Source organism: Capra hircus, chromosome 14 (genome assembly GCF_001704415.2).
Source record: "Capra hircus breed San Clemente chromosome 14, ASM170441v1, whole genome shotgun sequence".
Classification (NCBI taxonomy): domain Eukaryota; kingdom Metazoa; phylum Chordata; class Mammalia; order Artiodactyla; family Bovidae; genus Capra; species Capra hircus.
This window is the reverse complement of record NC_030821.1, coordinates 51283336-51308066: the sequence shown is the minus strand read 5'-3', so window position 1 is coordinate 51308066 and position 24731 is coordinate 51283336. Positions and strand designations below refer to the sequence as shown.

At 38.1% G+C, this 24731-nt stretch overlaps 1 protein-coding gene across 2 annotated transcripts in view; it reads right to left on the bottom strand.

The window, feature by feature from the left end:
• The window catches only part of MYBL1 (MYB proto-oncogene like 1), a 38140-nt gene continuing 22722 nt past the window's right edge, over positions 9314-24731 (bottom strand). Inside the window, exons 9-16 of one of the 2 annotated variants that reach the window (XM_005689031.3) lie at positions 22323-22556; positions 20725-21093; positions 18218-18360; positions 17680-17794; positions 14014-14130; positions 13820-13924; positions 13199-13378; positions 9314-11940 (exon numbers count right to left, since the gene is read on the bottom strand). In XM_005689031.3, coding sequence (XP_005689088.1) covers positions 11812-11940; positions 13199-13378; positions 13820-13924; positions 14014-14130; positions 17680-17794; positions 18218-18360; positions 20725-21093; positions 22323-22556 — 1392 coding nt within the window. In that variant the 3' untranslated portion in view covers positions 9314-11811. The remainder of the gene's footprint in view (positions 11941-13198; positions 13379-13819; positions 13925-14013; positions 14131-17679; positions 17795-18217; positions 18361-20724; positions 21094-22322; positions 22557-24731) is intronic. The other variant, XM_005689032.3, reaches the window with a different exon arrangement.

The following is a 24731-nucleotide window of genomic DNA, read 5'->3' as shown; positions in this document are numbered from 1 at the left end:
GAAATAAAACACAACCTGGGCATCCCACCAGGCAAGAGATGCAAAGTGTCTCATTTTAAATGACTCACCTCGGTTTTGGTTCTGCCTTTAATGAAAAGAAAGAAAGAAAAAAGTTTCTGCAGTTACAGCTTCTCCAGCCTGAAGAACTTCTCCAGTAACCTTGCCTTATATAACAAAGGAAGAAGGAATGGAGTCAGAGGACCACACGCTGGGCGGGAACGATGACAGATGATCTTAACTAGGAGGCTTAGCCCCATCTTCCAAGCAGATAAGACTAATGGGAGGGAGGATGGGAGAGATACCACCTCAATGCTGGAGAGAGGAGACAATAAACCAGTTCACTGATTTTAAAGAGTGGGTGGTGAGGCATAACTAACACTTGCCAGGATTTTTCTAAGACTACAGTTTTCTCTTTCATAATGAAAAAAAAAGAAGAGCATATTTTTAAAATATTTGGAGATAATTGAATACTTATAAGCAAATGTCCTTAAATACGGAAAGAAAATGTCTGGTAATGGTGCCTTCTGTTAGAGAGAAAATTAACCTCAAATTTTAAATTAAATTTTCCAAAAGCTTCAACTCAGGTTTCTTCCCCACATCTTGAATTTTGGCTTTCATATTCTTCAAACGTTAGGCTGACCTGATTTTTCTTTCCGGTTACATCAGTGTAACTTGATGAATAGTGATTCCTAATAAGGAAAGTGTGCCCAACCTTGTTTTAAAAAAAAAAAAAAAAGTTAAGAAAGAAACTAAAATACCATAACAGAAAAAAGAGCATTTAAGATAAAGTCCAAACAAAATTTTTAAAGATAAAATTCATCTTATAAGGGATATCTGGATAGCTTCTTTTCATTGATTACAATTTCTGAGCATTGTGTGATTTATATATTATATTCACTCCATTATTAAAAATTTGTCCATGGCTACATATTTTCTACAAATGCAACCGTTCACACTGTTATAGCAGCCTAATGACCACCCCACTCCCAATACATTGATGTGCAAATTCCCAAAACCTGTAAACATGTTACCTACCTTACATGGTGAAACAGACTTGGCAGATGTCATCAAATTAAGGGTCTTAACTTGGGGAGATCAGCCTGGATTATCCAGATGGACCCAATGTAATCACAAAGGTGACAGAGGGAGATTTTGTCCAGATAGAGAAATGTCTCAGGGATGTAGCAAGAAGACGATTCCACCAATGACTCCTGGTTTGAAGATGGAAGAAGGGGCTGTGCACCAAGGAATGCAGGCTGCCGCTTGGAGCTAGAAAATGCAAGGGAATAGATTTCCTCCTAGAGCCTCCAGAAGCAATATAGGCTTTCTGACACCTTGACTTTAGTCCATTGACCCTGACTTCAAATTTCTGACTTCAAGACTGTAAGATAATAAATCTGCATTGTTTTAAGTGACTAAATGTGTGGTATTTGTTACAGCAGCAATAAGAAATTAACACACAGAGTATAGTGTATTAATTCCCATTTTACAGAGAGAGATCTAAGATCTTTCAAACTTCTATGATCCAAAATAGTTAGCACAGTGACTTGAATGAGCTGATATTGTTACCAAAGTAGGTCTGTTGGCCAATGCACAGCAAACCAAAGACTGAGATGCCAAGTTTCCCAGCCAAGAAAGAATTTACTATAAGGCAGCCAAATGAAGAGCTGGGAGAATAAGTCTCAGCTTCACCTCTCTCAAGTCGAGGGAGCTGGGATATTTATGAGATAAGCAGGGAGGTCTCAGGTGTGTGGAGAAGTGATTGGAGGCAGGGGAAAAGGCACAGGTATATTTGGGTTACATACTTCTGCACATCCAAAAATGAAGGCACTTAGCAGGATCTTAGGATGGAGTTTCGTTTCCCAATCCTCTGATGTCAAAAGGCCATTCATCAGGCACCTACACAGGCCCAATTTTAGGGTCAGAGGTCCCAACCAGCCTCAGCCAGTTGGTACTGGACAAGAAATAACTCCATATTCCTGTAAAACAACTAGGCTATGTGAACCTAGGAAGGCATAAAATTAAAGAGAAGAAAAAAAGAAAGAAAATAGAACAAAAATGAGCTTAAGCAAGGAAGGCAGTTTACAAGCAGAGGAGTTTTAATAAGCCATTTTTCTAACTGTAGTTCTGCAGGACAAACTCAAATCCTGGTAGCCACCAGCTTCCATTCACTCTCTGGGGTGTGGTTTCAATATTCCTTGAGCAGAAATGACAAGATTATGGGCAAGAGCCAGGTGGATCATAAAAACAAACCAACCTAGAAGTTAAAATTGTCTAAAAAAAATCCATAAACATAATCCAATGAGACCCTTCACTTATTATTACACTGGGTATTTGTGGTTTATTTTTTACATTATTTTTAACAAAAGAATTTACCTAATAATTTTTGTCTTTCAAGTCATTTGGAAAAAAAAAACACACTATTTCAATAAACTCTAGAGTTCTATGGGACTTAATGATAATTAGTAAACACAGTACGCTGACAATTAAAATAACTGATAAGGCCTTAATAGTGTATGTTAGGCTTGATTTTCTAGATTCAATATCTAGTGACCAACTGTCTTGTTGGGAAGGAAAGTTCTGCCAGAAGCAGCTAGAGTTGGTAACTGAGAACCAGGAAAGTCAAAGAGCTTTCCTGGGAGGTGGCATTCCTTCTTCCAACACTCCCCAACCAGGTGACCTCCTGAAACTTTGAAAGATGCTGAGGTCACGTTCAGGCATGCACCCTAAACATCCTGCAGTTGTGGCCTCTGATCTTAGAATGCAGTGTTTCAGTGGATGCAATAGAAGCCGCCGAAGCCTGCCTGCTGAGGGGGAGTGCAGATTGGAGGTGTGTTCAACATGGAGCCTGTATAGCAAATGCCAGCCAATAAATAATTTTAGCCTCATTCTGTTCATATTCTATTTTATCTCCCTATTTCTCTCAGGAAAGATTCTGCTCAAACCTCATTTCCCTGGGGAAATCTCTGCCTGACCACCCATCTAGTCAGATCCCTTCATTAGAGACACTCATAAAACACTGCATTCCTTTCCCTCAGAATGTTCCTCATGGTTTGTGGTCATATACTCTTTAGGTGGTTATTTGATTAGTGTGTCTCTCTCCCCGCTAAACACTAAATCCCGAAAGATTGGAACCAGGTCCTATCTGTCCCTACTAGTTCATGGTTATAGTTTAACATCTATTGAGTGAATGAATGAATGAGGAACCTGCAGTGTGGATCCGGGCTCCGTTCCTCACCCCCTAACAAACACTTGGCTAACCTATAATGAAGTCAGTGTAGGTGAGGCAAAATAAAACCAGAAGACAACACTAGAACAGGGAGTCCCAATCTCGGGGATCCAGTGCCTGATGATCAGAGGTGGAACTGAAGTAACAATAATAGAAATAGAGTGCACAAGAAATATAATGCACTTGAATCATCCCAAAACCATCCTTTCCCTCCCCAGTCTGTGGAAAAATTGTCTTGCATGAAACCGGTCCCAAAAAGGTTGGAGACTGCTGCTCTAGAACATTTAGAAAATATTTGTTGAGGGCTCGGTGGGAGCTGGAACTCTTCAGAGAGCTGCAAATACAGGAGAGGAATTAAAGCATACATAAAAAGCTACGACAAAAAACCAATAATGACAACCACCAGGGAGGGGCAGTGAGGACTCAGAAGAGGCAAAGTGACTTCCAGCGGACGTCATCCTGCCTAACCTTTCTTGATAGCATTCGACACTCCCTTGCCCCCATTTGGCAGATGGACATGCTGTGGTCTTTCTCTACTGCTGCACTTCGGTGCCAGGCAGGGCAGACTCACATCGCTATGTCTTCGTGCAGAGCCCTGCCTGTGGCCACGCACTCAGCCCAGGGGGTGGGCAGGGCTGGGTGAACACAAAAGATCACGATGTTGACCCACCTAGCCCAAGGGCCTGAACTCATACCTGCCAACCTAAAACAAGTCCTTGAAGCTGCTTGTTAGTTCCACTGGGTGCCCCTGATCAAATCCCTTCCCCAGTCTCTCAAGGATTATTTCAGAAATCCTTTATTCTCCTAAGATCTCTGATGGTGCTTCCCACTCCAACCATTCCTCCTTTTCTCTCAGCAGAATACCTCGACTCTTGTTCTGCAAAGAAACTGAAGTCAAAGAGTATCCTCTGCTGAGGTGAATGCTGGCCCAAGGCAGGCCCCCTTCTGGAGGAGCCCATGTGTGGTGACAGGCCCAAGACCTGGGTTTCTCTCTGGAGGAGCCTCAGAGGTCCCCATGGAGACGGCAAGGACTGCATCTCCCTCTGCCCAACGCTGCCTTCTTCCCTGCCTCCTTCAGGCATTGGGGACAAGAGCACCCCCTAGTTCATGGCCTGCCTGCCAACCTCTACCGTGGTCCGCTTCCAGGGAACTCGGGTTCCCCCCCACTCTCCCCTCTTCCTCAGGAGCCTTCTCTGCACAGTCCTCTTCCTCCATCTCACCTTCAGCCCCTCTGGCCTTGCAGTCTGCAATGTGGACACTAGCCCCCTTGGTAGGGCTTTAACCCACAGGTCCTCGCTCTTCTCTACCTGATTGCCTCATGCCTACCCATCTGCTGAGCTTCCCAGGTAGCACTAGTGATAAAGAACCCACCTGCCAATGCAGGAGACATAAACGACGCAGGTTCAGTCCCTGGGTCCGAAAGATTCCCGGGAGGCAGGCATGGAGCTCACTCCAGCGGAGTCGGACATGACTGAAGTGACTTAGCACTCACCCACACTTTCCATCTGCCAGGTCTCACTTCAAACATAACTTTCTCCTGAGGAAAACGGATCAGTTTCCTTTGTCACAGCCTCCCATGGAAGGTGTTTCTCTCCTGAAGTTGTTCTGCTGTGGCCTAAAATAGGTAGTGTTTCTTCTGAATTACAAAACATTTTTTCCTGTAAATTCCTAGTGATTGAGAACTGCACTGCTCAGTGTGGTAGCCACTGACCACATGACTACTGAGCCCTTGAAACGTGGCTGGCTGGGGCTTAGTTGTGTGTAAAATGCACATTGGATTTCAAAGACTCAGAATGGAAAAACAATACAAAATACCTCACGAATAATGTATATTAATCATGTTAAAATGCTAATATTTTGGACATATTCGGTTAGATAAAATATCTTATTGAAATGGCAACTCACTCCAGTGTTCTTGCCTGGAGAATCCCAGGGACAGGGGAGCCTGGTGGGCTGCTGTCTATGGGGTCGCACAGAGTTGGACATGACTGAAGTGACTTAGCAGCAGCAGCAGCAGCAGCAGGCCTCTTGGAGAAGGCAATGGCACCCCACTCCAGTACTCTTGCCTGGAAAATCCCATGGACGGAGGAGCCTGGTGGGCTGCAGGCCATGGGGTCGCTAAGAGTCGGACACGACTGAGCGACTTCACTTTCACGCACTGGAGAAGGAAATGGCAACCCACTCCAGTGTTCTTGCCTAGAGAATCCCAGGGATGGGGGAGCCTGGTGGACTGCCGTCTATGAGGTTGCACAAGGTCAGACACTACTGAAGCGACTTAGCTGCAGCAGCAGCAGCCCTCTTAGCTGACATCATTTGCATGCATTGTTAATCGAGTAAAAGTGTTAAATAACCTGGAGGAGGCCTGTGTGGGGACTTTGGAAGGAAGGATGTGGGTCAATTAGATGGTTGAATTCAGTGAATGCTTGCTTATAGAACATCAATGGTAAATAAACAAGGTAACAACACATTGTGCTATCAAGAGATGCAATTGACAAAGTTAACTAACTAGTGGACTACATTAGAGAGAGCTGTAATTCGTTGAATATGGAAATTTCAGTGGGATGGGAGTAAAAGATTGAATTTTAAGGTGGAGGCTAGGTTCAATTGTAGACTTTTATGAGGGATTATAACAAGAGTATTCATTCAGTGCTCGCTTTGGCAGCACATATACTAAAATTGGAATGATACAGAGAAGATTAGCATGGCCCCTGCACAAGGAAGACATGCAAATTCATAAAGCGTTCCATATTTTAAAAAAAAAAGAGTATTCATTCAGTGGAGTAGAGAAAGCTCTTACATGTAAACTTTTGGTATATTTGGTATATACAGACCAAAGAAGTAGTCCACACAGTTCACTTATTCCATGCAGAAATTTAACAAAAATTTACCAGAAGAAATGGGCCCAACATATGCTGGAGAATAACAGTGAAACATCCATTAACAGGGCTAGCATTGTAGATGCTTACAAGTCCAGTAATCATAGGTACAGGCAAGGAATAATTCATTACATTTATATTTTCCTCTACAATCCAAACTAGGATTGTTTTAATGTGTTGTTGAAGCACAATGTATATAAACACAGAAAAGTACACATATAATAGTAGAGCTTGAATCCATCCATCAAATCAGCACCCAGAGAATTCCCTGGTTGTCCAGTGGTTAGGACTCCACACTTTCAGTGCCAAGACCTGGGTTCAATCCCTGGTTGGGGAACTAAGTCTACAAGCCATGACGTGTGGTCCTTCCTTTTCCTCCGCCACACACACAAAAAAACCTAGCACCCAGAGCAAGAAATGGAGCATTGCAGCATTCCAGGGGCCTCCCTCCCAGGCTCCCTTCAACAACCCCCCAACCCTACTATACACTAGTTTTGTGTTTTTATATTTTTATAGAAAAATATATATATGTATTTTGTGCCCTGTGCTTAATTTTAAAGAATCCACCCAATTCTCAGATGTCTGAATGAATCTCAGCTTAGCATTGTACTGAGTTTGGACAAGCCTCTTAATTCAAGCCTGCTTCCAAATTCACAGGAGTGGATTATAAAATGTTTACCTAATAGTTGTTGGTAGGATGTTACTGCTGGCACATGGTTGCAACTGTTACTTGTACTCAAACTTTTAGCCTGTGAACTTCCTAGGGTGGAAGGCACCTGGACACAATTCTCCACAGTTTAAAGGGAAAATCCACACTATCGGGGCAATGACACACCATCCCCTTATTCTCAAACAAAATTTGGTTACTTGATCTGTTTCACTTTTGGCCAAAGGGAGTAGAGATGCTCTTTCTGTTACATACTTATTTATCTCCCCTTCTAAAACATCAGCTTCCTCAAAGGAAGGGTCATGTCCTATTTACCATAGCTCACCTAGCGCCAGGTACTGTAAGCATGCAGCTAAGTACTGGTTGCTAGTTGAACAAATAAGTGCTAACTGTATTGAGTCTTAGGAAATTATGTCAGAATGTTATCCAAACTTTAGCAAAATTATAGTAAAACCAGAGTAGTCAATCTCCCTCCTCCTTTCCCTGTGCTGGTCAGAAAACTCTCCTCAAAGTTAGCACATTCTGTACTTGGAACTTGAATAAGCACACCAGATCTGAGGCCTTCAAAACTAAGGGCAGGAGAGCACACTGCTTTTAACATGGAGTTTGCTCAAACTCAATGTACTGATGCCAAGATATTAAAGTTTTCAAAAACTCTCTCTTCCCAACATGTCAGCTCAGCCATGAATAATTTTTTTCCCTGCTATACTTTATCTTGGTTTTCTACCAATATTTTTAACATCTTCTTGACCTTGTTTAAAATCAAAAACAGCCAGGGAAGGGGAAGTAATCCTCCCCTTCCCTGCTTTTATGGAACTGCACTTGTTTTATCCTCCACTACCTAATTAAAAATAACTTTTCACTTCTCACAGAGTCACAGAGTAGGAAGTACCTCTTCAAAACCTTCCATCTGTTTTATATTACAATTAAAAGTCTGATTGGCTGGCAAGCCTACTGCTCTATAACTAGATAAATCAGGCAGGAAATCACAGGGTTATGTAAGGAGCTCAAAAGATTTTTAACAAAATAATAGCGGACTATAAAGCAAAACTAAGAAAACCAAGCTATTCACAACCCATTGTGTAAAACAAATACAGTTAATATCTCCTAAGAGTCATGACTATTTTTTAACATTCTTTCAATTTAACACTTCCTGAGACTGCTAGATGCAGGAGTTATAAAGAGCAATTCCTACTCTTCAGAACATAAAGTCTAGTGGGAACATTTTATGGACACACCAGGATAATCAGGAAATGACACATACCTGTGCCCTGCAGGCTGCGTAGGATTCTAATAGGTAGGGAGACAAAGAGAAACAGCAATGAGGGGAGGCACGAAGGCAGAAGCATGCATACATTGTTCTGAAAGATCCAGGTCCCCAGGTCCAGATTAGGAAATGAAGGAGAATTCTTGTTATTTAGGCAACAGACAACTGCGGAAGGTCTGTGAACAGGAGAGGTGATAAAATCTGTGTTTTCATGTTTCTTTACCCTCACCGGAGAAGGAAATGGCAACCCACTCCAGTACTCTTGCCTAGAGAATCCCGTGGACAGAGGAGCCTGGTGGGCTGCTGTCCATAGGGGTCACACAGAGTCAGACATGACTGAAGCGACTTAGCATGCACGCAAGCATTGGAGAAGGAAATGGCAATCCACCCCAGTATTCTTGCCTGGAGAATCACAGGGACAGAGGAGCCTGGTGGGCTGCTATCTATGGGGTCACAGAATTGGACATGACTGAAGCGACTTGGCAGCAGCAGCAGCTTTACGCTCACATGTAAGCAGTTGTCTTTCCTCTCAGGACTTAGATTTCACACTGTAAATTAATGTGTTCTGAGTTCATGTGTCAGTCTCACTCACTTGATACAGACATTCCAGTGAGGGGTAAACTCATTTTAGTCTCTTAATCTGATGGGTTAATCCATCAGATTTCTAAACCTAGAAGGCTAACGGTAAAATCTGGATGGTGACATTGACTAAAGCGATATAATACTGCACAAACCTGTCTGGGTGACCAGTCAGCCATGCCTAGGTGACACCCTGATGTCACAGAACAATTTCCTGATACTTCTGGAGAATGGAGAGCAGAGTGATAAGTGCAATAATCTAAGTCAGAGAGGAAGGAATGGAATTAGAGCTGAGCCTTTCAGTGGGCTAAGATTTTAAAACAGATTTCCACATGGAAGTTTAGGGAGAGGAACAAGGTTTCTCAGTGAGTGACTGAAGGGAAAGTAACACCATTAAGAGAACAAAGGAGGGGCAGGTTCAAGCTGGAGAAAAAGAGAACATCCTACATTTAAGGTGTTGACAGAAGAGTCATATGGAAATCTCTAAAGGCAGTTGAAAATATGGCTCTAAATGAGGCTCAAGAAATGGAAATATATTTTCATTTCTTGAGTAAAGAGGTCAAGTTGTGTTAACGGATGAAATCACCTGAAAGGAGAAAAATGGTTTAAGCACAGAATATTGGGTTAAGTCCTTCAAGGGTCAGTCAATACAAAACACAAAATCTGAGTGAAATGGGCAATGCCACGTCAGCTTGTACACAGATGCTTTATTGTGGATGTTAACAGTCAACATTGTATGCAAGATTCTCTTACAATGGAAAGTTTTTTCCCATACATCAAAAAACTCAATTTAGTCAGGGTAATGGCTGTATTAATGCGAAAACCTTACAACAAAATGCAGTATTATATGTGTAGTCAGTTTCCACGCAAGTATGGCTGCTACATGTTATGTCTGGCATTTTTAACATACTGAAAGAAATTCAAATTGAACATAACAGTATAAAAGGTGATTTAAGATGCCTGACATGTTTAAGATTAAAAAATCTTCTTGCAAAAAGCAACAAAGCAGTTAACTGGAGGATTCAACCAATACCAACTGAAATACGTACTATGTCCAAAAATCCCAAGCTTATCTGCAATATATTACATGTGGGATAATTTAATGCTCAAGAAAAACTATGCTTTAAAAAAATATAGCTCTTCCAAGATATTATACTTTGGTAATTGGAGACTATGTACATCCAAACCAGCCAAGGGCTACATTAAAAAAGAGAAAAGATAAAAGGGAACCATTATGTGCTATTAGTTCAAGGTAACTGAAATTGAAATGATCCAGTATGATTTTGCTACAATCATTGGTTTTACAAAGTGAAATTTCTGTGAGAAGTTCACTAATTAGGAAGCAATCAACATACTTAACAAACATGCTAGGAAGATTCAAATTGGTTCATCTATTTGTTATCAACAAGGCATAATCTTAGTACCACACATTTTCTTCACTTCTCACTACATATAATATGCAAAAATGAGCAAGTAGATTTAAATAGCTTAAAATCCTTTTAGGTCTACTGTTCAAAAGCTAGGCATTAAAATACTTCGTATTTCCATTTCCATCAACAGAGAATCTTAAGCTGTTTTTGTTTTAAGGCAGAGCATTTTGGTATTTGCAAGAATTTGCCTGGTAATGGTTGATTCCATTAAGTTAACTTGAGAACTTGCCATCATCATACTTTTTATGTTTTCACACAGTGCAAGTGGTGGTCGCTCTTTCCTTCTCTCATAGCAGCAAGCCGATTCTGCTATTTTCTATAGCAGCATACTTCAGGAGTGGAGAGGGAGAGAGTGTGTCAATTACAAATAATTACAACTACAGTGTACAATTCTATTTACCTGTCAGTGTTTAAGTTGACAGCATACCATTATATGTTTCAAAAAATTACATAAAATCTCTACACAAAAGCAAATAAAGACATTCTTTCAAGAAGAAATAAAGTAAGTGCAAACACCTAAAACAGGCAACTGAAGCAACTGTTGTAACCTGTAGAGAAACACAAAACATTTATAAAAGGACAAATATTTTTATAAATAAAAGATACTGTTCTCTACTTCTTAAACACTGAGTAAATATAATAAACTTCTAAGTGCAGACTGTTTTTAGGGACCAAAGTACCATATTATTTTTTTAAACAAAATGCAAAAATTTAAAACAAATATACAAATCACCAGATTAATTTATATGACCCCCCATATAATTTAAAAAGAAAATATTAAATTATTATTTAGTAAATTTTTAGAACTACTTTATAACCAACATGATTTAAAGGACATAGTGCAATATTTAGGTAGATGTGACATACAGTATAGATACTGAATTCTTTGCAGCTATAACTTACTACTGTTTCATACTTAAAAGTCAAAATTGTTCTTTACTATGTTATCTGTAATAACAGGAAACAACATTGGCTTCTAGACACCCTGTATAAGTTTAAATATCTACATTTAAGCTTTAAAAATGAAAATAAATTATAAAAACAGATTTCTTTCCAATTTACAAAGTTTTCCTGCTCCTACATACTGTACAATACATTCAACAAAACTCTCAGCTCACTGAGATTTATGGAGAAAATACTGACTCTTTACCAATAAGGAAAAAACATTTTTGCAATGCCTTTTGTTTTGAGGACTACGCTCAAATAAATACATTTAACACTGTAGTTAATTTTACTATTTTTTGAAAAATACCAAAAATTAGTAGTGCAACTTTTATTCTTTTAAATGCCTTCCCACTGTGTTTCTCTGTAAATGGTAGCCTAAGTAAATCAGCAGATAGGCAAAAGTACTTCATAAGGCCATGTGTGCTTTCTGTATAGAGACTAATTTCAGAAATCACACATATTCGTAAGACCTATCTATAACAAAACTGCAGCATCAGGAGAGTAGCAACATGTATCTTCTGAAGAAAAGATGTGAGAATTTACTTTCAGAATATCCTTGAACATTCTAATATGATTTCCCCATCTTGTTTTTTAAAAACAATTTTAAAAAATCTCATGTCTTAAAAAAATAAACTATGAAATTGCCTACCCCTTACTTAAGTGCCTAGCTTTCTGCTTGCCCAATATGAAGAAGGATGTAAACCGTTTTAGGGCTGTTTTAAAACTTTAAAAACAATCAACAAAAAAAATTCATTGCAGCCTAACTTAGTATAGAATCTAGTAAGGGAGTGGGGGCATTTCATCAGTCTTAGTAACAATCACAGTATGAGAGCTCTTGAAGTGCTGCCTGTAGCTGTATAAGTACTCAAATATCTTCTTGCTTGTTCAGTCATGATAAGTTGGTCTTCTGTCTTCCCATAAACCACTGTTTCCCATTCACAAGTTGACTAGGAAAGAAATATTAATAGTGATGTGAAAACTGCTAAGAAAACTATCCATTCTACTTCACAATTAACTTTTAAAAAATCAATTAATTGATTGGATATTTTATAATTACTATAAAATGTTTTTTACAATGGCATTGTGATTCTTTTTAAATAATGATGTTTCAAAATCATGTATTAAAATGTTTATGATCAATTGTTAGTCAATGTTTTAGCCATATACAGGCCTGTGAAGGCAGTTTAAAAGTTCTATTTCCATAGCTGCCCCTCAAATCAATTCCAGTTTATTTTTAAATTGGAGTATATAGTTGCTTTACAAAATCAGTCTGAGCACAGAAATATCAGTCTTTACTGCTTCAAAGTTTTGCAAAAGATTTAAAGAGGATATAATGTCAAAAAATGAACCGAGACTGCTTTATGTCTTGCAAATTAGGAAAAATAACACAAAGTCAAGTTTACATTTGTTGTCCTCTATTATCAAGGTTACTACTGTATAGGTATGACCTCCTATGTAATAAATTTTCCTGAAAAGTTCTGTGTTAAACACTGGTAAATCAGATCACGTTAAATGGATTCAGAGAATGTGCTGCACGGCTCTGTGAGGAGCAGCGGCTCAATAAGGAGAGGAGGCCCCACACAGCTGACTGCCAAAGATGTTTTCAAGGAATGCTTGAATGTCAGGAACGCTAGTTCTGCAGCTTTTGTGGCGTAAAGAAGAGAACTTTTTCCTCAGTGACCTCTCAAATTCTCTAGGTTGAATTCTTAAGATACAGTAAAAAATTTTCCAGCTTTCATTTGCAGCGACATAATGGCTGCACAGTATCTGAAAAAAACCATTTTGTTTTACCACTATGAGCCAGAAAGTTCACTGGAAACCATTATACCAACAAAATCAAGTTGAAACTGCTTCCAACCACTTACCCTTTAAAAGTTGCAATTTGGGCTACAATTATTTATTACAGAAGAAGAGGTGCCAGAAGTAGATTTAGGTATTTTTAGTTTAAGAATGAAATAGTGCTTAAGAAATCACCAGGAGAGTCCCCAGTTATAATTCCAGGTGTTTACTTTATATGTGCCCTGATGAGTGAGTCTCTCAGAAACCCAAATCTAGTTTGAGTGACAAAACAATGGTGAATGTCTAGTTACTATTATAGTCAATTTTGAATTTAAAAGAAAAAGTATGACTTGTGATCAGTAGGTCCAAAGTGATAACTGAATACACAACAATAAAAGTCACTGAAAGAAATTTATAAATTCATACCTGAAGATTCTTTTCCAATGTGACAACTTTGGAAGTGTTAGGGTTTGGTTTCTTTTTATTAAGTGTATATGTTTTGTTGGTTGAATTTATATCTTGTTTTTCAGGAGTCAAGTTGCACCTATTGTCATGTATTTCCAATAATGGTATCATTAATAAAGATGTTGTAAATATATTTTCTGACTAAGAGAAAAAAGAAAGAGGAAAATAAAATAACTAATTCAAAAATGGAGACGAACAGAAGGACTATGGAGTAAGTGGTAGTGGGAATCCTGTGCATGTCCCTCCAAGGAAGCTTTCACTCCGATGAAATTTCTAGCAATGTAGCGAAATTAAATATTTAAGAGGTGAACCAAAGATAAACATTGAAATTTCAAGCTTTGAGGACTACCACTCTTTGACATCATAAGAGAGCTAACTTCTCTCAAAACAAAAAACAAATATAAAAAGCAAGGATGTGAATGAAATATTCTCTACAGTTAACTGTTTCTCTCTGAATTAGGCTGAACACCACCAATGGAAACCCTCTATGATCTCTAATGAATTAACCACACAATGAGTAAAGCACAAGAACCACTAGAGCTTGAAGTAACCATCTTAATATAAGGAAAATCCTTTACAAACCTGCAAGTCTGAAAGGTCTTCATTTAACAGTTGAGTACCTGGTTCTTCTTTTTCCCAATTATCTAAGATTAGTGATTTTCTGACCTTCTTGACAGAAGCGGTATGCTAGAATGAATAATTCACAATAGGGACATTATGGCCAAGTCACTGGAACATGATAAAGACTTTTATCAACAACAATACTAAAAGATCACCTCTTGCTTGCAGCTTTTGTAAGCAGGTTCATCTTCCTCTTTGAGGAATATGTCTGTTCCAGTTTCTTCTTTTAAAACTTCCCGAATATCTTCCTCCAAGAAGGCAAGTGGCTGTGACTAAATTATTTTTAAAAGGGGTTTTAAAAAGCCTTTTATAGCACTTCCTTTTTTATCCCCATATATAGAAACCCAACTTTTATACTTTTTCATTATTGGCATAATTTTCTTCCAGCCCCTATAGACATATAAGTTGAATAAATTAACTAATCCATTGAATGGCAAAAATAATATTACACATTGCAAGCACTGAATGAAGTGCGCCACTTCCTTCATGGCAAGGCACTAAATAAAAGCCTTCCCTTGGGGGAACCCATTATAGCTCCTGCTTCAATCAGGAGCTTCAGAATTTTAAAAAAAAAAGAGATTACTTCCCTATTTTTACATAAAAATAGCAAACAGAATAAATTTGGGCGACAGTAGCTCTCCTTATCCTATTTTTATTGTAGTTATTATACAGTGTGTAATTACTAGTTTGCATGTTTGTCTTACCACTACATATGTAAGCTGTATAAGAGCTTTTTCTTCTGTATACATCTCTCCACATCTAGCCTTAAGCTTAGAGCTGAGTTGGTGTTCAGGAAGCATGCGTGTGTGCATGTGTGTCTGTGGCTGTCTATGTGTGTACTGGAGTGTGGGAAGGGAGAATACAAAAAAAAAAAAAAACTTGAATGTGGGCTGAATGATGAAATAGTCTCAAAATATTATTCATTTATCTTTCTATCAAATAACTACAGAAAGTCACTCAGTCACGTCCAACTCTCTGAGACCCCGTGAACTATAAAGTCCATAGAATTCTCCAGGCAAGAATACTAGAGTGGGTAGCTGTTCCCTTCTCCAGGGGATGTTCCCAACCCAGGGATCAAACCCAGGTCTCCAGCATTGCAGGCAGATTCTTTACCATCTGAGCCACCAGGGAGGTCCTCAAATAACTAAGCATACTATATAATTCAGAAAAAAATGTAAATTATATTAAGACCTACCATAGGTTTTAAGATCTACCATAACCAAGACCTATTTAAAAAAAAAAGTAATCAAAGCTCCACTAAACCAAAGAACAAACTGGCAGCGTGTAATGACCAGCAGCTTACATTCCCAGTCAACAAAGTTAGAGAGAATAGCATCCATACATAAACGAGATTTCACAGTACTTACAAAAATTTTAAAATGGAAACAGAATGTTTAAAGTGTTCTCATCTATAGCCTGAGAATTGCAGGAATTATGTGAGTATTTCTGCGTGTTTCTCTAAGAGCTCTTGTTTTAAGGATTACGTTTCACAAAGAACACAGGTTATGTGTTCTTAAAAAGGAATCTGAACTCCGTTCTTTCGCCTGTAAGAATGCAAGTGCCCTAAGATGTGGTGCATATATAATGGAATACTACTCAGCCATTAAAAAAGAAAGAAAACATCGTATACAGGAACACTGACGGACTCAAGAGATTATCATACTAAGTCAAGTCAGACAGAGAAAGGCAAATACCATATGATATCACTTACATATGGAATCTAAAATATGACACAAATGGGCTTATGTATGAATCAGAAACAGACTCACAAAGATAACAGACTTGTGGTTGCCATGGAGGAAGAGGGGTTGGAGGGGGAAAGACTAGGAATCTGGGGTTGGCAGATGCAAACTATTATATATAGAAAGGATAAAAAACAAGATATAGAACATGGGACTATAAAATTATTCAATATCCTGTAATAAACCATAATGGAAAAGAATATGAAAAAGAATGTATATATATGTAACTGAATCACTTTGCTGTACATCAGAAACTAACTTGACATTGTAAATTGATTATACTTCAGTTAAAAAAAAAAAAAAGGAATACAAGTGTCCTAGAAAGCCAAAGTCTAAGAAGTACATCTGATCCATAGTAAGATATGAAAGAAATCTCAGTGGTTAGCACACAGTAGGTACTCAGTAAACAACTGGAGGAATGAAGTCAGCTTGCTGCAAATGAGCCTGCAGATATTTTAGAAATTTTACTTGCAAAATCTATACTTTCCTTTTATCTTATATTTTTTATGAAAACAACCTATTTTGGCAATGGATAAATCCTTCCCAAACATGAACAAACTGATAGGGACTTTAGATACCTGAAACCTAATTTCTTGTGCATTATTATTAAAATAACAATTTTTATTCAAAGTATATGTTGGCGAAATGACCCTGAGGAACTGTCAGAATTTTTCAAATGTTTTCAAATTATTGCTTATTTTTAGAATTATCAATTAGGCCATACACCCTTATAAAGGCAGGAACCACACCTGACATGTTTAACATTACATCCCCAAAAGACTAGCCCAGCAGCTGGCACCCCAGGAGGCACTCAGTCAGTATTTGTCAAATTAATGGTTTTTTTTTAAATGAGTAAAAAAATGCTGAAATAAACTAGTTAAATCAACTAGGTAAGTCCATACAATGGAACAGTACAAAAACATGAATGCAATTTATAAATTTAAAAAGGTTACCAAAAAGTACATAATGTGATCCCACTATTATTATGTACATGCATAAAAACTAAGAAGTTTAGAGAACACTAAAGTTTTTTTTTTTTTTTAATAGCAGTATATGGAGCTAAGCGGCAAAAAGACTTGATCAATCCTATTATGTACCCTCTAAAACAGTATTTCAAAATAAGGAAAAGACTAGAACATTTGAGTGCAATACATGCTTTTTTGTAGAAAACTGATCAAGTAAGCCAGAATTTATTAACTGATTTACATAACTAAAGTACCCTAGAAATGGCCATTTTAAAAATCATATTTTATTTCTAATGTACCTAATTTGTCAGTAATCTATATCTGCCTAGAATCAGAATGCTCATGGCCCACCTAAGGTACTTCAGCATTGACAATATATATATGAAAGTACCTGCCTAAACTATTCTTATAAGGTAACACTTGCCACCTCTATTCACGTACTACTACTGTTACCCATCATTATTAAAATTAAATAGCAGCAACTAAGCACATACTACTTGAATCCTAGTACCAGCCACTTAATTTCTATTATCTACCTTCATAAATAACCTGCTGGGGTGTTTTGTAATATCCACTGAATAGAAGAGGAAACTGAGCCTTAAAGAGGTATCATGATCAGTTTCATAAATATTACTAGGAATGTGCTTATGTAATTTTGTTGTTTAAATCGTGTCCGACTCCTGTTGACCCCATGGACTGTGCAGCCCACCAGGCTCCTCTGTCCATGGGATTTCCCAAGCAAGAATACTGGTGTAGGTTGCCATTTCCTTCTCCAGTGCTTATGTATATCAAAATATTAAAATTATTTTATTATACTGTAGGTAACTGCTACTGCAACTACTAAAAGGTAGGTTTTAGTATTAAGAAATGAGTTCTACTGATACTTGATTTGCTTTTTCTGGATGACATAAAGAAAGTGTAAATTCAAAACAAGCCAAGCAAGGGTTTATTTACAAGGAAAAAGATTAACACAAATTCAAATGTATAGGAGGTAAGTCTTTTTAATCCAGTTCATTGAACATCTTTTTTAAATGTTAAAAATCAAGGATAAAAAAATCAAAATTTGTCTTATTAAAATTAGGAACGTTTTTAAAAATAAAAGGAGTATACACACCACAATTTTAAGAGGTCCATATTTTTTCTCCTGAGCAGCAAGCGCATTCTTAAAAGGAGTAGGAGTCCTTGGTGTGGTACCCAATAAGGATCTTCTAATAGTAGGTGTTCTAAACCTGTCCAGATATTTTTATTATAGTCAAAATTTGATTTCATGTAAGTTAAGGAAGACAAAGCCATCATAAAAGCACACACTGAATGTTTCTGGTATATATACATGCTTTATATATACATGCTTTAAATATTCCAAGACTTTTAAAATTTGCCTGCCTAAACTATTCTTATTCCAATCATCTTAAAACAGAAAAAAGATTAATGTAGAAATAAGTACTAAAAATGTTATTTGCTTAAGATCAAACTTCTATACCACCTTTAGCTGATTTCTAGTCTCCTAGGGATAAAATTCAAGGTTATGATTTTTTTTAATTCTAAATCTCACAGGAAAAGGATTATGATATACATATAAATGGACAAAAAGTTAATCTACTTTTGAAACTGCTTCCCATTTTCTTCAACACAATTACTTAGTATCTACTTACCCTACATTTTCCTTTTGATCTTTGGGGGTTGTTTCCTTATGAAGAGGAGTTGTAATGAGAACCTTCTGCCCACAAATAGGGGTCGATGTGAATGAAGGATTTTCTATATTAATTTGTTCATTTCCAGGACATGTGTTGAAAAACTAAAAAAGAGAGTATAGAGACAATTTCTAAAATGTAAAAATCCTACACAAATATCAAACTGATTAAATTTTCAAGTTATTTCTCCACTCCTTTCCGGAAAAGATACCAATAATAATATATTTACATTCCACTCTATAAAAATAAAGTTTCACGAGAGCAGGAAATTTTGTTTTGTTCATTGCTGCTTCCCCAGCTCTTAGAACAGTGTTTAACACCTAACAGGTATTCCAAAAATAGCTATTTAACAAAAATCCAAAAGTAACAAAACACAATAAAAAATTTCCAAACAGTATATCTTATCAAATGAGAATCTATAGAAGCCATAACTAGCTGCTTTGCTAAAGGTAAGCTTTGTACAATGGTATAACTGAAAAAAAGTTTTATGATTTTATTAATAAATGATCTTAAATGCTCCTTTCTATAAGAACATAGAGAACTCAGAGTAAGTTTGTGGTGTGCTGTGCTTAGTCGCTCAGTTGTGTCCGACTCTTTGCGACCCCATGGACTATAGCCTGCCAGGCTCCTCTGTCCATGGGGATTCTCCAGATAAGAATACTGGAGTGGGTAGCTTATCCCTTCTCCAGGGGATCTTTCCAACCCAGGGATCAAACCCAGGTCTCCCTGGGCAGATGAGCAAGCAGATGCTTTACTGTCTGAGCCACCAGGAAAGCCCAAGAATACTGGAGTGGGTAGCTTATCCCTTCTCCAGAGGATCTTCCCGGCCCAGGAACTGGACTGGGATCTCCTGCATTGCAGGCAGACTCTTTACCAGCTGAGCTACCAGGGAAGCCCCAGAATAAGTTTAACTAATAAGAAATACAGCTGTCTGGCAAATGTGCCTATTTAGAACACAGTTCAGAACCTTTGAGCAGCCAAAACTGGTATCACAGAGTCTATTTTCCAAATGACACAATTTACACATTGGATTTTAACTTACATACAATTGCGAAATACTAATTTATTTTTGTAGCCAACAGATTAGAAGCAATCATAAGAAAAAGTAAAACCTGCTTGTAAGGCTGCTTATAACTGAAATGAGTTCTAGCTCTATCATTTCTGATGCCTGCAAGCCACAGGATAAAATCCAAGCTCTTTGCTATGGAATATACCTTCTTTATGGGCTTCCCAGGTGGCTCTAGTTGTAAAGAACCTGCCTGCCAATGCAGGGGATGCAGAAGATGTGGGTTCAATCCCTGGGTTGGGAAGATCCCCTGGAGGAGGAAATAGCAACCCACTCTAGTATTCTTGCCTGGAGAATCCCATCGACAGAGGAGCCTGGTGTACTACAGTCCGCGGGGCACAGAGTCAGACACAACTGAAGCGACTTAGCACACCACAGCACAGCATACAGTTTTTATAATCATGCCTCAGCTTCTCAGCCACTTTCCATCATAGAATTTACTCAACAAAAACTGCAGGCATGCAAAACTCCAAAAACAAAACTGCTAGTGTGCTCAACCCAGGTTCACTTTCCTCAGGACACTCTGCAACTCCTGAGGGCGCACTGGGGCAGGGGGCGGGGTGGTAAATTTTCAGAGAAAACAGTGGCTTTGTGGTCACTGCCAGATATTCATCTTCCCAGCATCAAAATATACCTCCAATATAACAGCCTCCAAGTTTACTTGGCCATTAAACTTCCTTCTTCTTCCATAAAACTTTTTCACCTCCGTCAATACACTTTAAACAAATACCAGCTTCATCTCTTTCTTACTGATCTTGGACAAGTTGCTTAACTTCTGAATTTCATTCTAACTACCTCCAGAGGTTTTCTGCAAGAGCATTAACTAAGAAACTATAAGAAAAGCGTTTAGCACACAGCCTGGAATATGGTGTTCATTAAGACAGACAGTATTATAAAATCAAAGAAAGAGTTTGCCCCAATATAAGTATCTGCTCCCCAAAAATATAACTACAGGAGAAAGCAGGTTAATTCCTGACATCCCTAGATGACCTTCTGACACATGAAAATTCTTCTAAGAAGCAGTTGTCTAGGAATATATACCTGGTACTTCTTAAATAGTCAGTCAGGAAACTGGCTCTCTGTCTCAGTTCTGCCATTAGATAACTGTGGGCAAGGCATTTTCCCTTTCTGGGCCTACTTCCTGATGAGTTCTACAAACATGTGGAACTATGTATTTAAGACATCCCTTTCAGCTCTAAACACTGTAAGATAAAATGCAACTACTTCACCTCCCGGGATACTTTTCTGATTTATCCCAGCTCAGCACTCTCACACATCTGATTACAGTATACATTTTTATGTGTTACTAAAGCAATGAACTAGATGCTAGTATGGATATCCAAGATCCAATTCAATCGAGCTCATCAACAGCTGGAAACATGAACAGAAGCAACACAACTACCTGTGAAGGAGAAAATGGTAGTGTTTTCACCGGTGTGTGTTTTAGTGCTGTGTGACCACCGTCGTTGAATGAGCTGTCGCCAAGCTCACCGCCCGGGGACTGGCCCACTCGCATTCTTCTCTTCTTTCTGAGGATGGTTGGTGGAGTGCTAAACTTAGCCACACTTGGGGAGGTTAAAGGAACAGCCTCGCCGTCTGCCCCATTACAACCGTTTTTTTTCCCTTCGAGTACAAGACTGACGTTAAACTGACATTCCATGGCGCCTTCGCTGTGCTGAATTCGCATTAGTTTAACTGGCGTGGACTTGACAGGCGAAGCAGCAGCATCAGAAAGATCGAAGCTAGTAACATCACTCCATGCTACAGGATCCTGCAACAGATTAAATTCCTAACTAAAGTTATTAATATTATAACCTGGTTACATCTAGTCCTGAACATAGGATAATGATTTCCAGAGTTAATTAACTACCCATTTTTATCTATCGAAATAGGCTTTCCTTGGTTCCGCCTTTTTTTTTAAGCAAGACCATCTGAGAGGTACAGATTATGGTTTTACTACAACTCCAGTTTGGAACATTTCAAAATAACACTTCATCTAATTCAGTAGCTGAAGCTTATTACCGAAGTACTTCAAATGAAAGGAACAAATTATATTATTTTCATAAAACAGTACAGTTTGTCATAAAATTCCACATTCTATTCTATCAGAAAACTTTACTCTCTATTCTACATCTACATAATCATTTGGTAACATGTACGGCTTCCCTGGTGGCTCAGATGGTAAAGAATTTGTCTGAAATGCAGGAGACCTGGGTCATATCCCTGGGTAGGGAAGATACCCTGGAGAACGAAATGGTAACCCACTCTAGTATTCTGGCCTGGAGAATCCCAAGGACAGAGGAGCCTGGAGGGTTACAGTCCATGGGGTCGCAGAGTCAGAGACGACTAAGTGACTGACACACACACAAACACACATGGAGTATCTTCAAAGTGGTCACACACTGTGATTCAAAAATTCAATTTAACCTAAGGACATAATCATGATTTTGCACAAAGCTTTTTACACATATTCTATAATTTGTAATACTGAAAAAACAATACCAGATAAATGTCCAATAATAATAGTACATTGGATAAATAAAATTTGCTACATTCATATGATAGAATACCATCAAACCATTTATATTCAAGTTTAAAAACAAGTTAAGAAAATAGGGACATGATCATGGTATAATGTGGGAAAAAAATTCACAAGCATTAGTGCACATCTGAGTTTAAAAAAACATGCATATGTTTTATATGTATAGAACAGAGCCTGAAAGGAAATACATCAAATTATTAACTCTAGATTTATGGAGGATTTTCATTTTCTTCTTTAATTTTCTCTACTTTCCAACTATCTCTAATATACAACTTGTATAATAAGTAAATACATATATTTTTTGCCAAAAACCACCACAAAATATCAGAACAAAATTAACCATGACATACAAGGTAATGTGCAACATAAAATTGGTGCGTATCCATTAAACTGTTTCTGAATATGAAACCATATATCTAAAGTTGAGCTTTTTGATAATTTCACAATTTCAAACTTACAGATTCAATAAGCTCGAGAGTTTCTGCAAATTCTGGGATGGTCTGTAGAGAGGACAACACAGCGTTTGCCTCCACAGCCAGGAACTTTGTAGGTGAGTTCTGCTGAGCAGACACAGTCTGATTTTCACCCATACTGTAAAACTCACTAGCGTGCTCCTCGAGGCTATTTAGAGTATTAGACATGCTGTCATCCATGAGGAAACTACCAGGCCAGCTAGAAAAGCTTCCAGGTTGCTGAAAGTACAGAAGAAATTTGAAAATTACTTGTCATTCCCAACCTAAGCAAAAATGTGGATTTTAAGTATGAGTTTTTCTAGGAAAACGTCCTTTACAACATTTCAGCTAAAAATATAGTAACAAATATACCATCTTTCCTTAAAATTGACCCAAAAGCTTTTTTCATTAAACCTCATGTTGACTATATTTCTTTTGTCTAACTCACATTTTTTTTAAACCTATAATGTCATGGTGAGATAAAACTAGTATGTATATACTACAAAATAAGGTCCAAACTCCTAGAATCTGACTTTTCTCTACTTTTCAAACTTCATCTCCCAACACAAGCCCTCTTCCCAGGGAATACGAATAACCCAACTGTAGTACCTGCAGCTCCCGGTGAGTTTTGGTCTTTTACCCTAGAAAAAGGGAGCATTCTCTTTATCTAGAAGGCTCAAACAACTGACCAGGAAAAATTCCTATTCCTCATTCAAGATACAGTTCAAATACTGGGAAGTACTCCATCCTATTATACACTGTTAACTGCTCTGTTTATAATAATGTCCAAGTTCATCTCTTTTGCTAATATATATTCACTGTCTGTCTTTCAAGACTAAGCTCAAATAGGAATTCTTCCAGGGAACCCTTCTGACAACCTAAATCTCAATCTTCTATGAACTCCCATAAAACTGTGACTTACTTTATCATACTGTTTCCCCACTGCAAAGTAAATCCGTTGAATTCAGGGACTGTGCCATTTTTCTTGATCTCGCTAGAGATGTACACTGGCCAATTTACTTATCTTTTGAGCCTAGTTTTCTAGTGTCTCATAACAAAAAACAAGAAGTGAGATCTTGAAGACCCATGGTTAAGAAACAATACATAATCTGAGAACTGTTAAGAATGGCAGATTCTAAGAGCTTCCATCATTAGGAAAAAAAAGGCTTTTTTTCTTTGTCTTTTTCTTTTCTTTAGGTTATCTATATTAGACAATGAATGTTCACTAAACTTAACAATATGTAAATAAAATCATGATGCTGTACACATTAAGCTTATACAGAGCTATACTTAATTATATCTCAAAAAAATAGGAAAAAAACAAGAAGCAACAGGATGTAAAGTGTAGAGTATGGTCCAAAGAACCCTCTGTGGTGATGAAAATGTTCTGCACTGGAGGCTGCTCAACATGGGTGCCACCAGCCATAAGAGCAACAACGATGTGGCTAGTGCAACTAAGGAGCTGAATTTTAAAATTTTGAATTAAATGTGGCTGAAGCATTACTACGAACAAAGCTAGTGGATGTGATGGAATTCCAGTTGAGCTATTTCAAATCCTGAAAGATGATGCTGTGAAAGTGCTGCACTCAATACGCCAGCAAATTTGGAAAACTCAGCAGTGGCCATAGGACTCGAAAAGGTCAGTTTTTATTCCAATCCCCAAAAAAGGCAATGCCAAAGAATGCTCAAACTACTGCACAATTGCACTCATCTCACACGCTAGTAAAGTAATGCTCAAAATTCTCCAAGCCAGGCTTCAGCAATGCGTGAACCGTGAACTTCCTGATGTTCAAGCTGGATTTAGAAAAGGCAGAGGAACCAGAGATCAAATTGCCAACATCCGCTGGATCATGGAACAAGCAAGAGAGTTCCAGAAAAACATCTATTTCTGCTTTATTGACTGTGCCAAAGCCTATGACTGTGTGGATCTTAATTAACTGTGGAAAATTCTGAAAGAGATGGGAATACCAGACCACCTGACCTGCCTCTTGAGAAACCTATATGCAGGTCAGGAAGCTACAGTTAGAACTGGACATGGAACAACAGACTGGTTCCAAATAGGAAAATGAGTCCGTTAAGCCTGTATATTGTCACCCTGCTTATTTAACTTATATGCAGAGTACATCATGAGAAACGCTGGGCTGGAAGAAGCACAGGCTGGAATCAAGATTGCTGGGAGAAATATCAATAACCTCAGATATGCAGATGACACCACCCTTATGGCAGAAAGTGAAGAGGAACTAAAAAGCCTCTTGATGAAAGTGAAAGAGGAGAGTGAAAAAGTTGGCTTAAAGCTCAACATTCAGAAAACGAAGATCATGGCATCTGGGCCCATCACTTCATGGGAAATAGATGGGGAAATAGTGGAAACAGCGTCAGACTCTATTTTGGGGGCTCCAAAATCACTGCAGATGG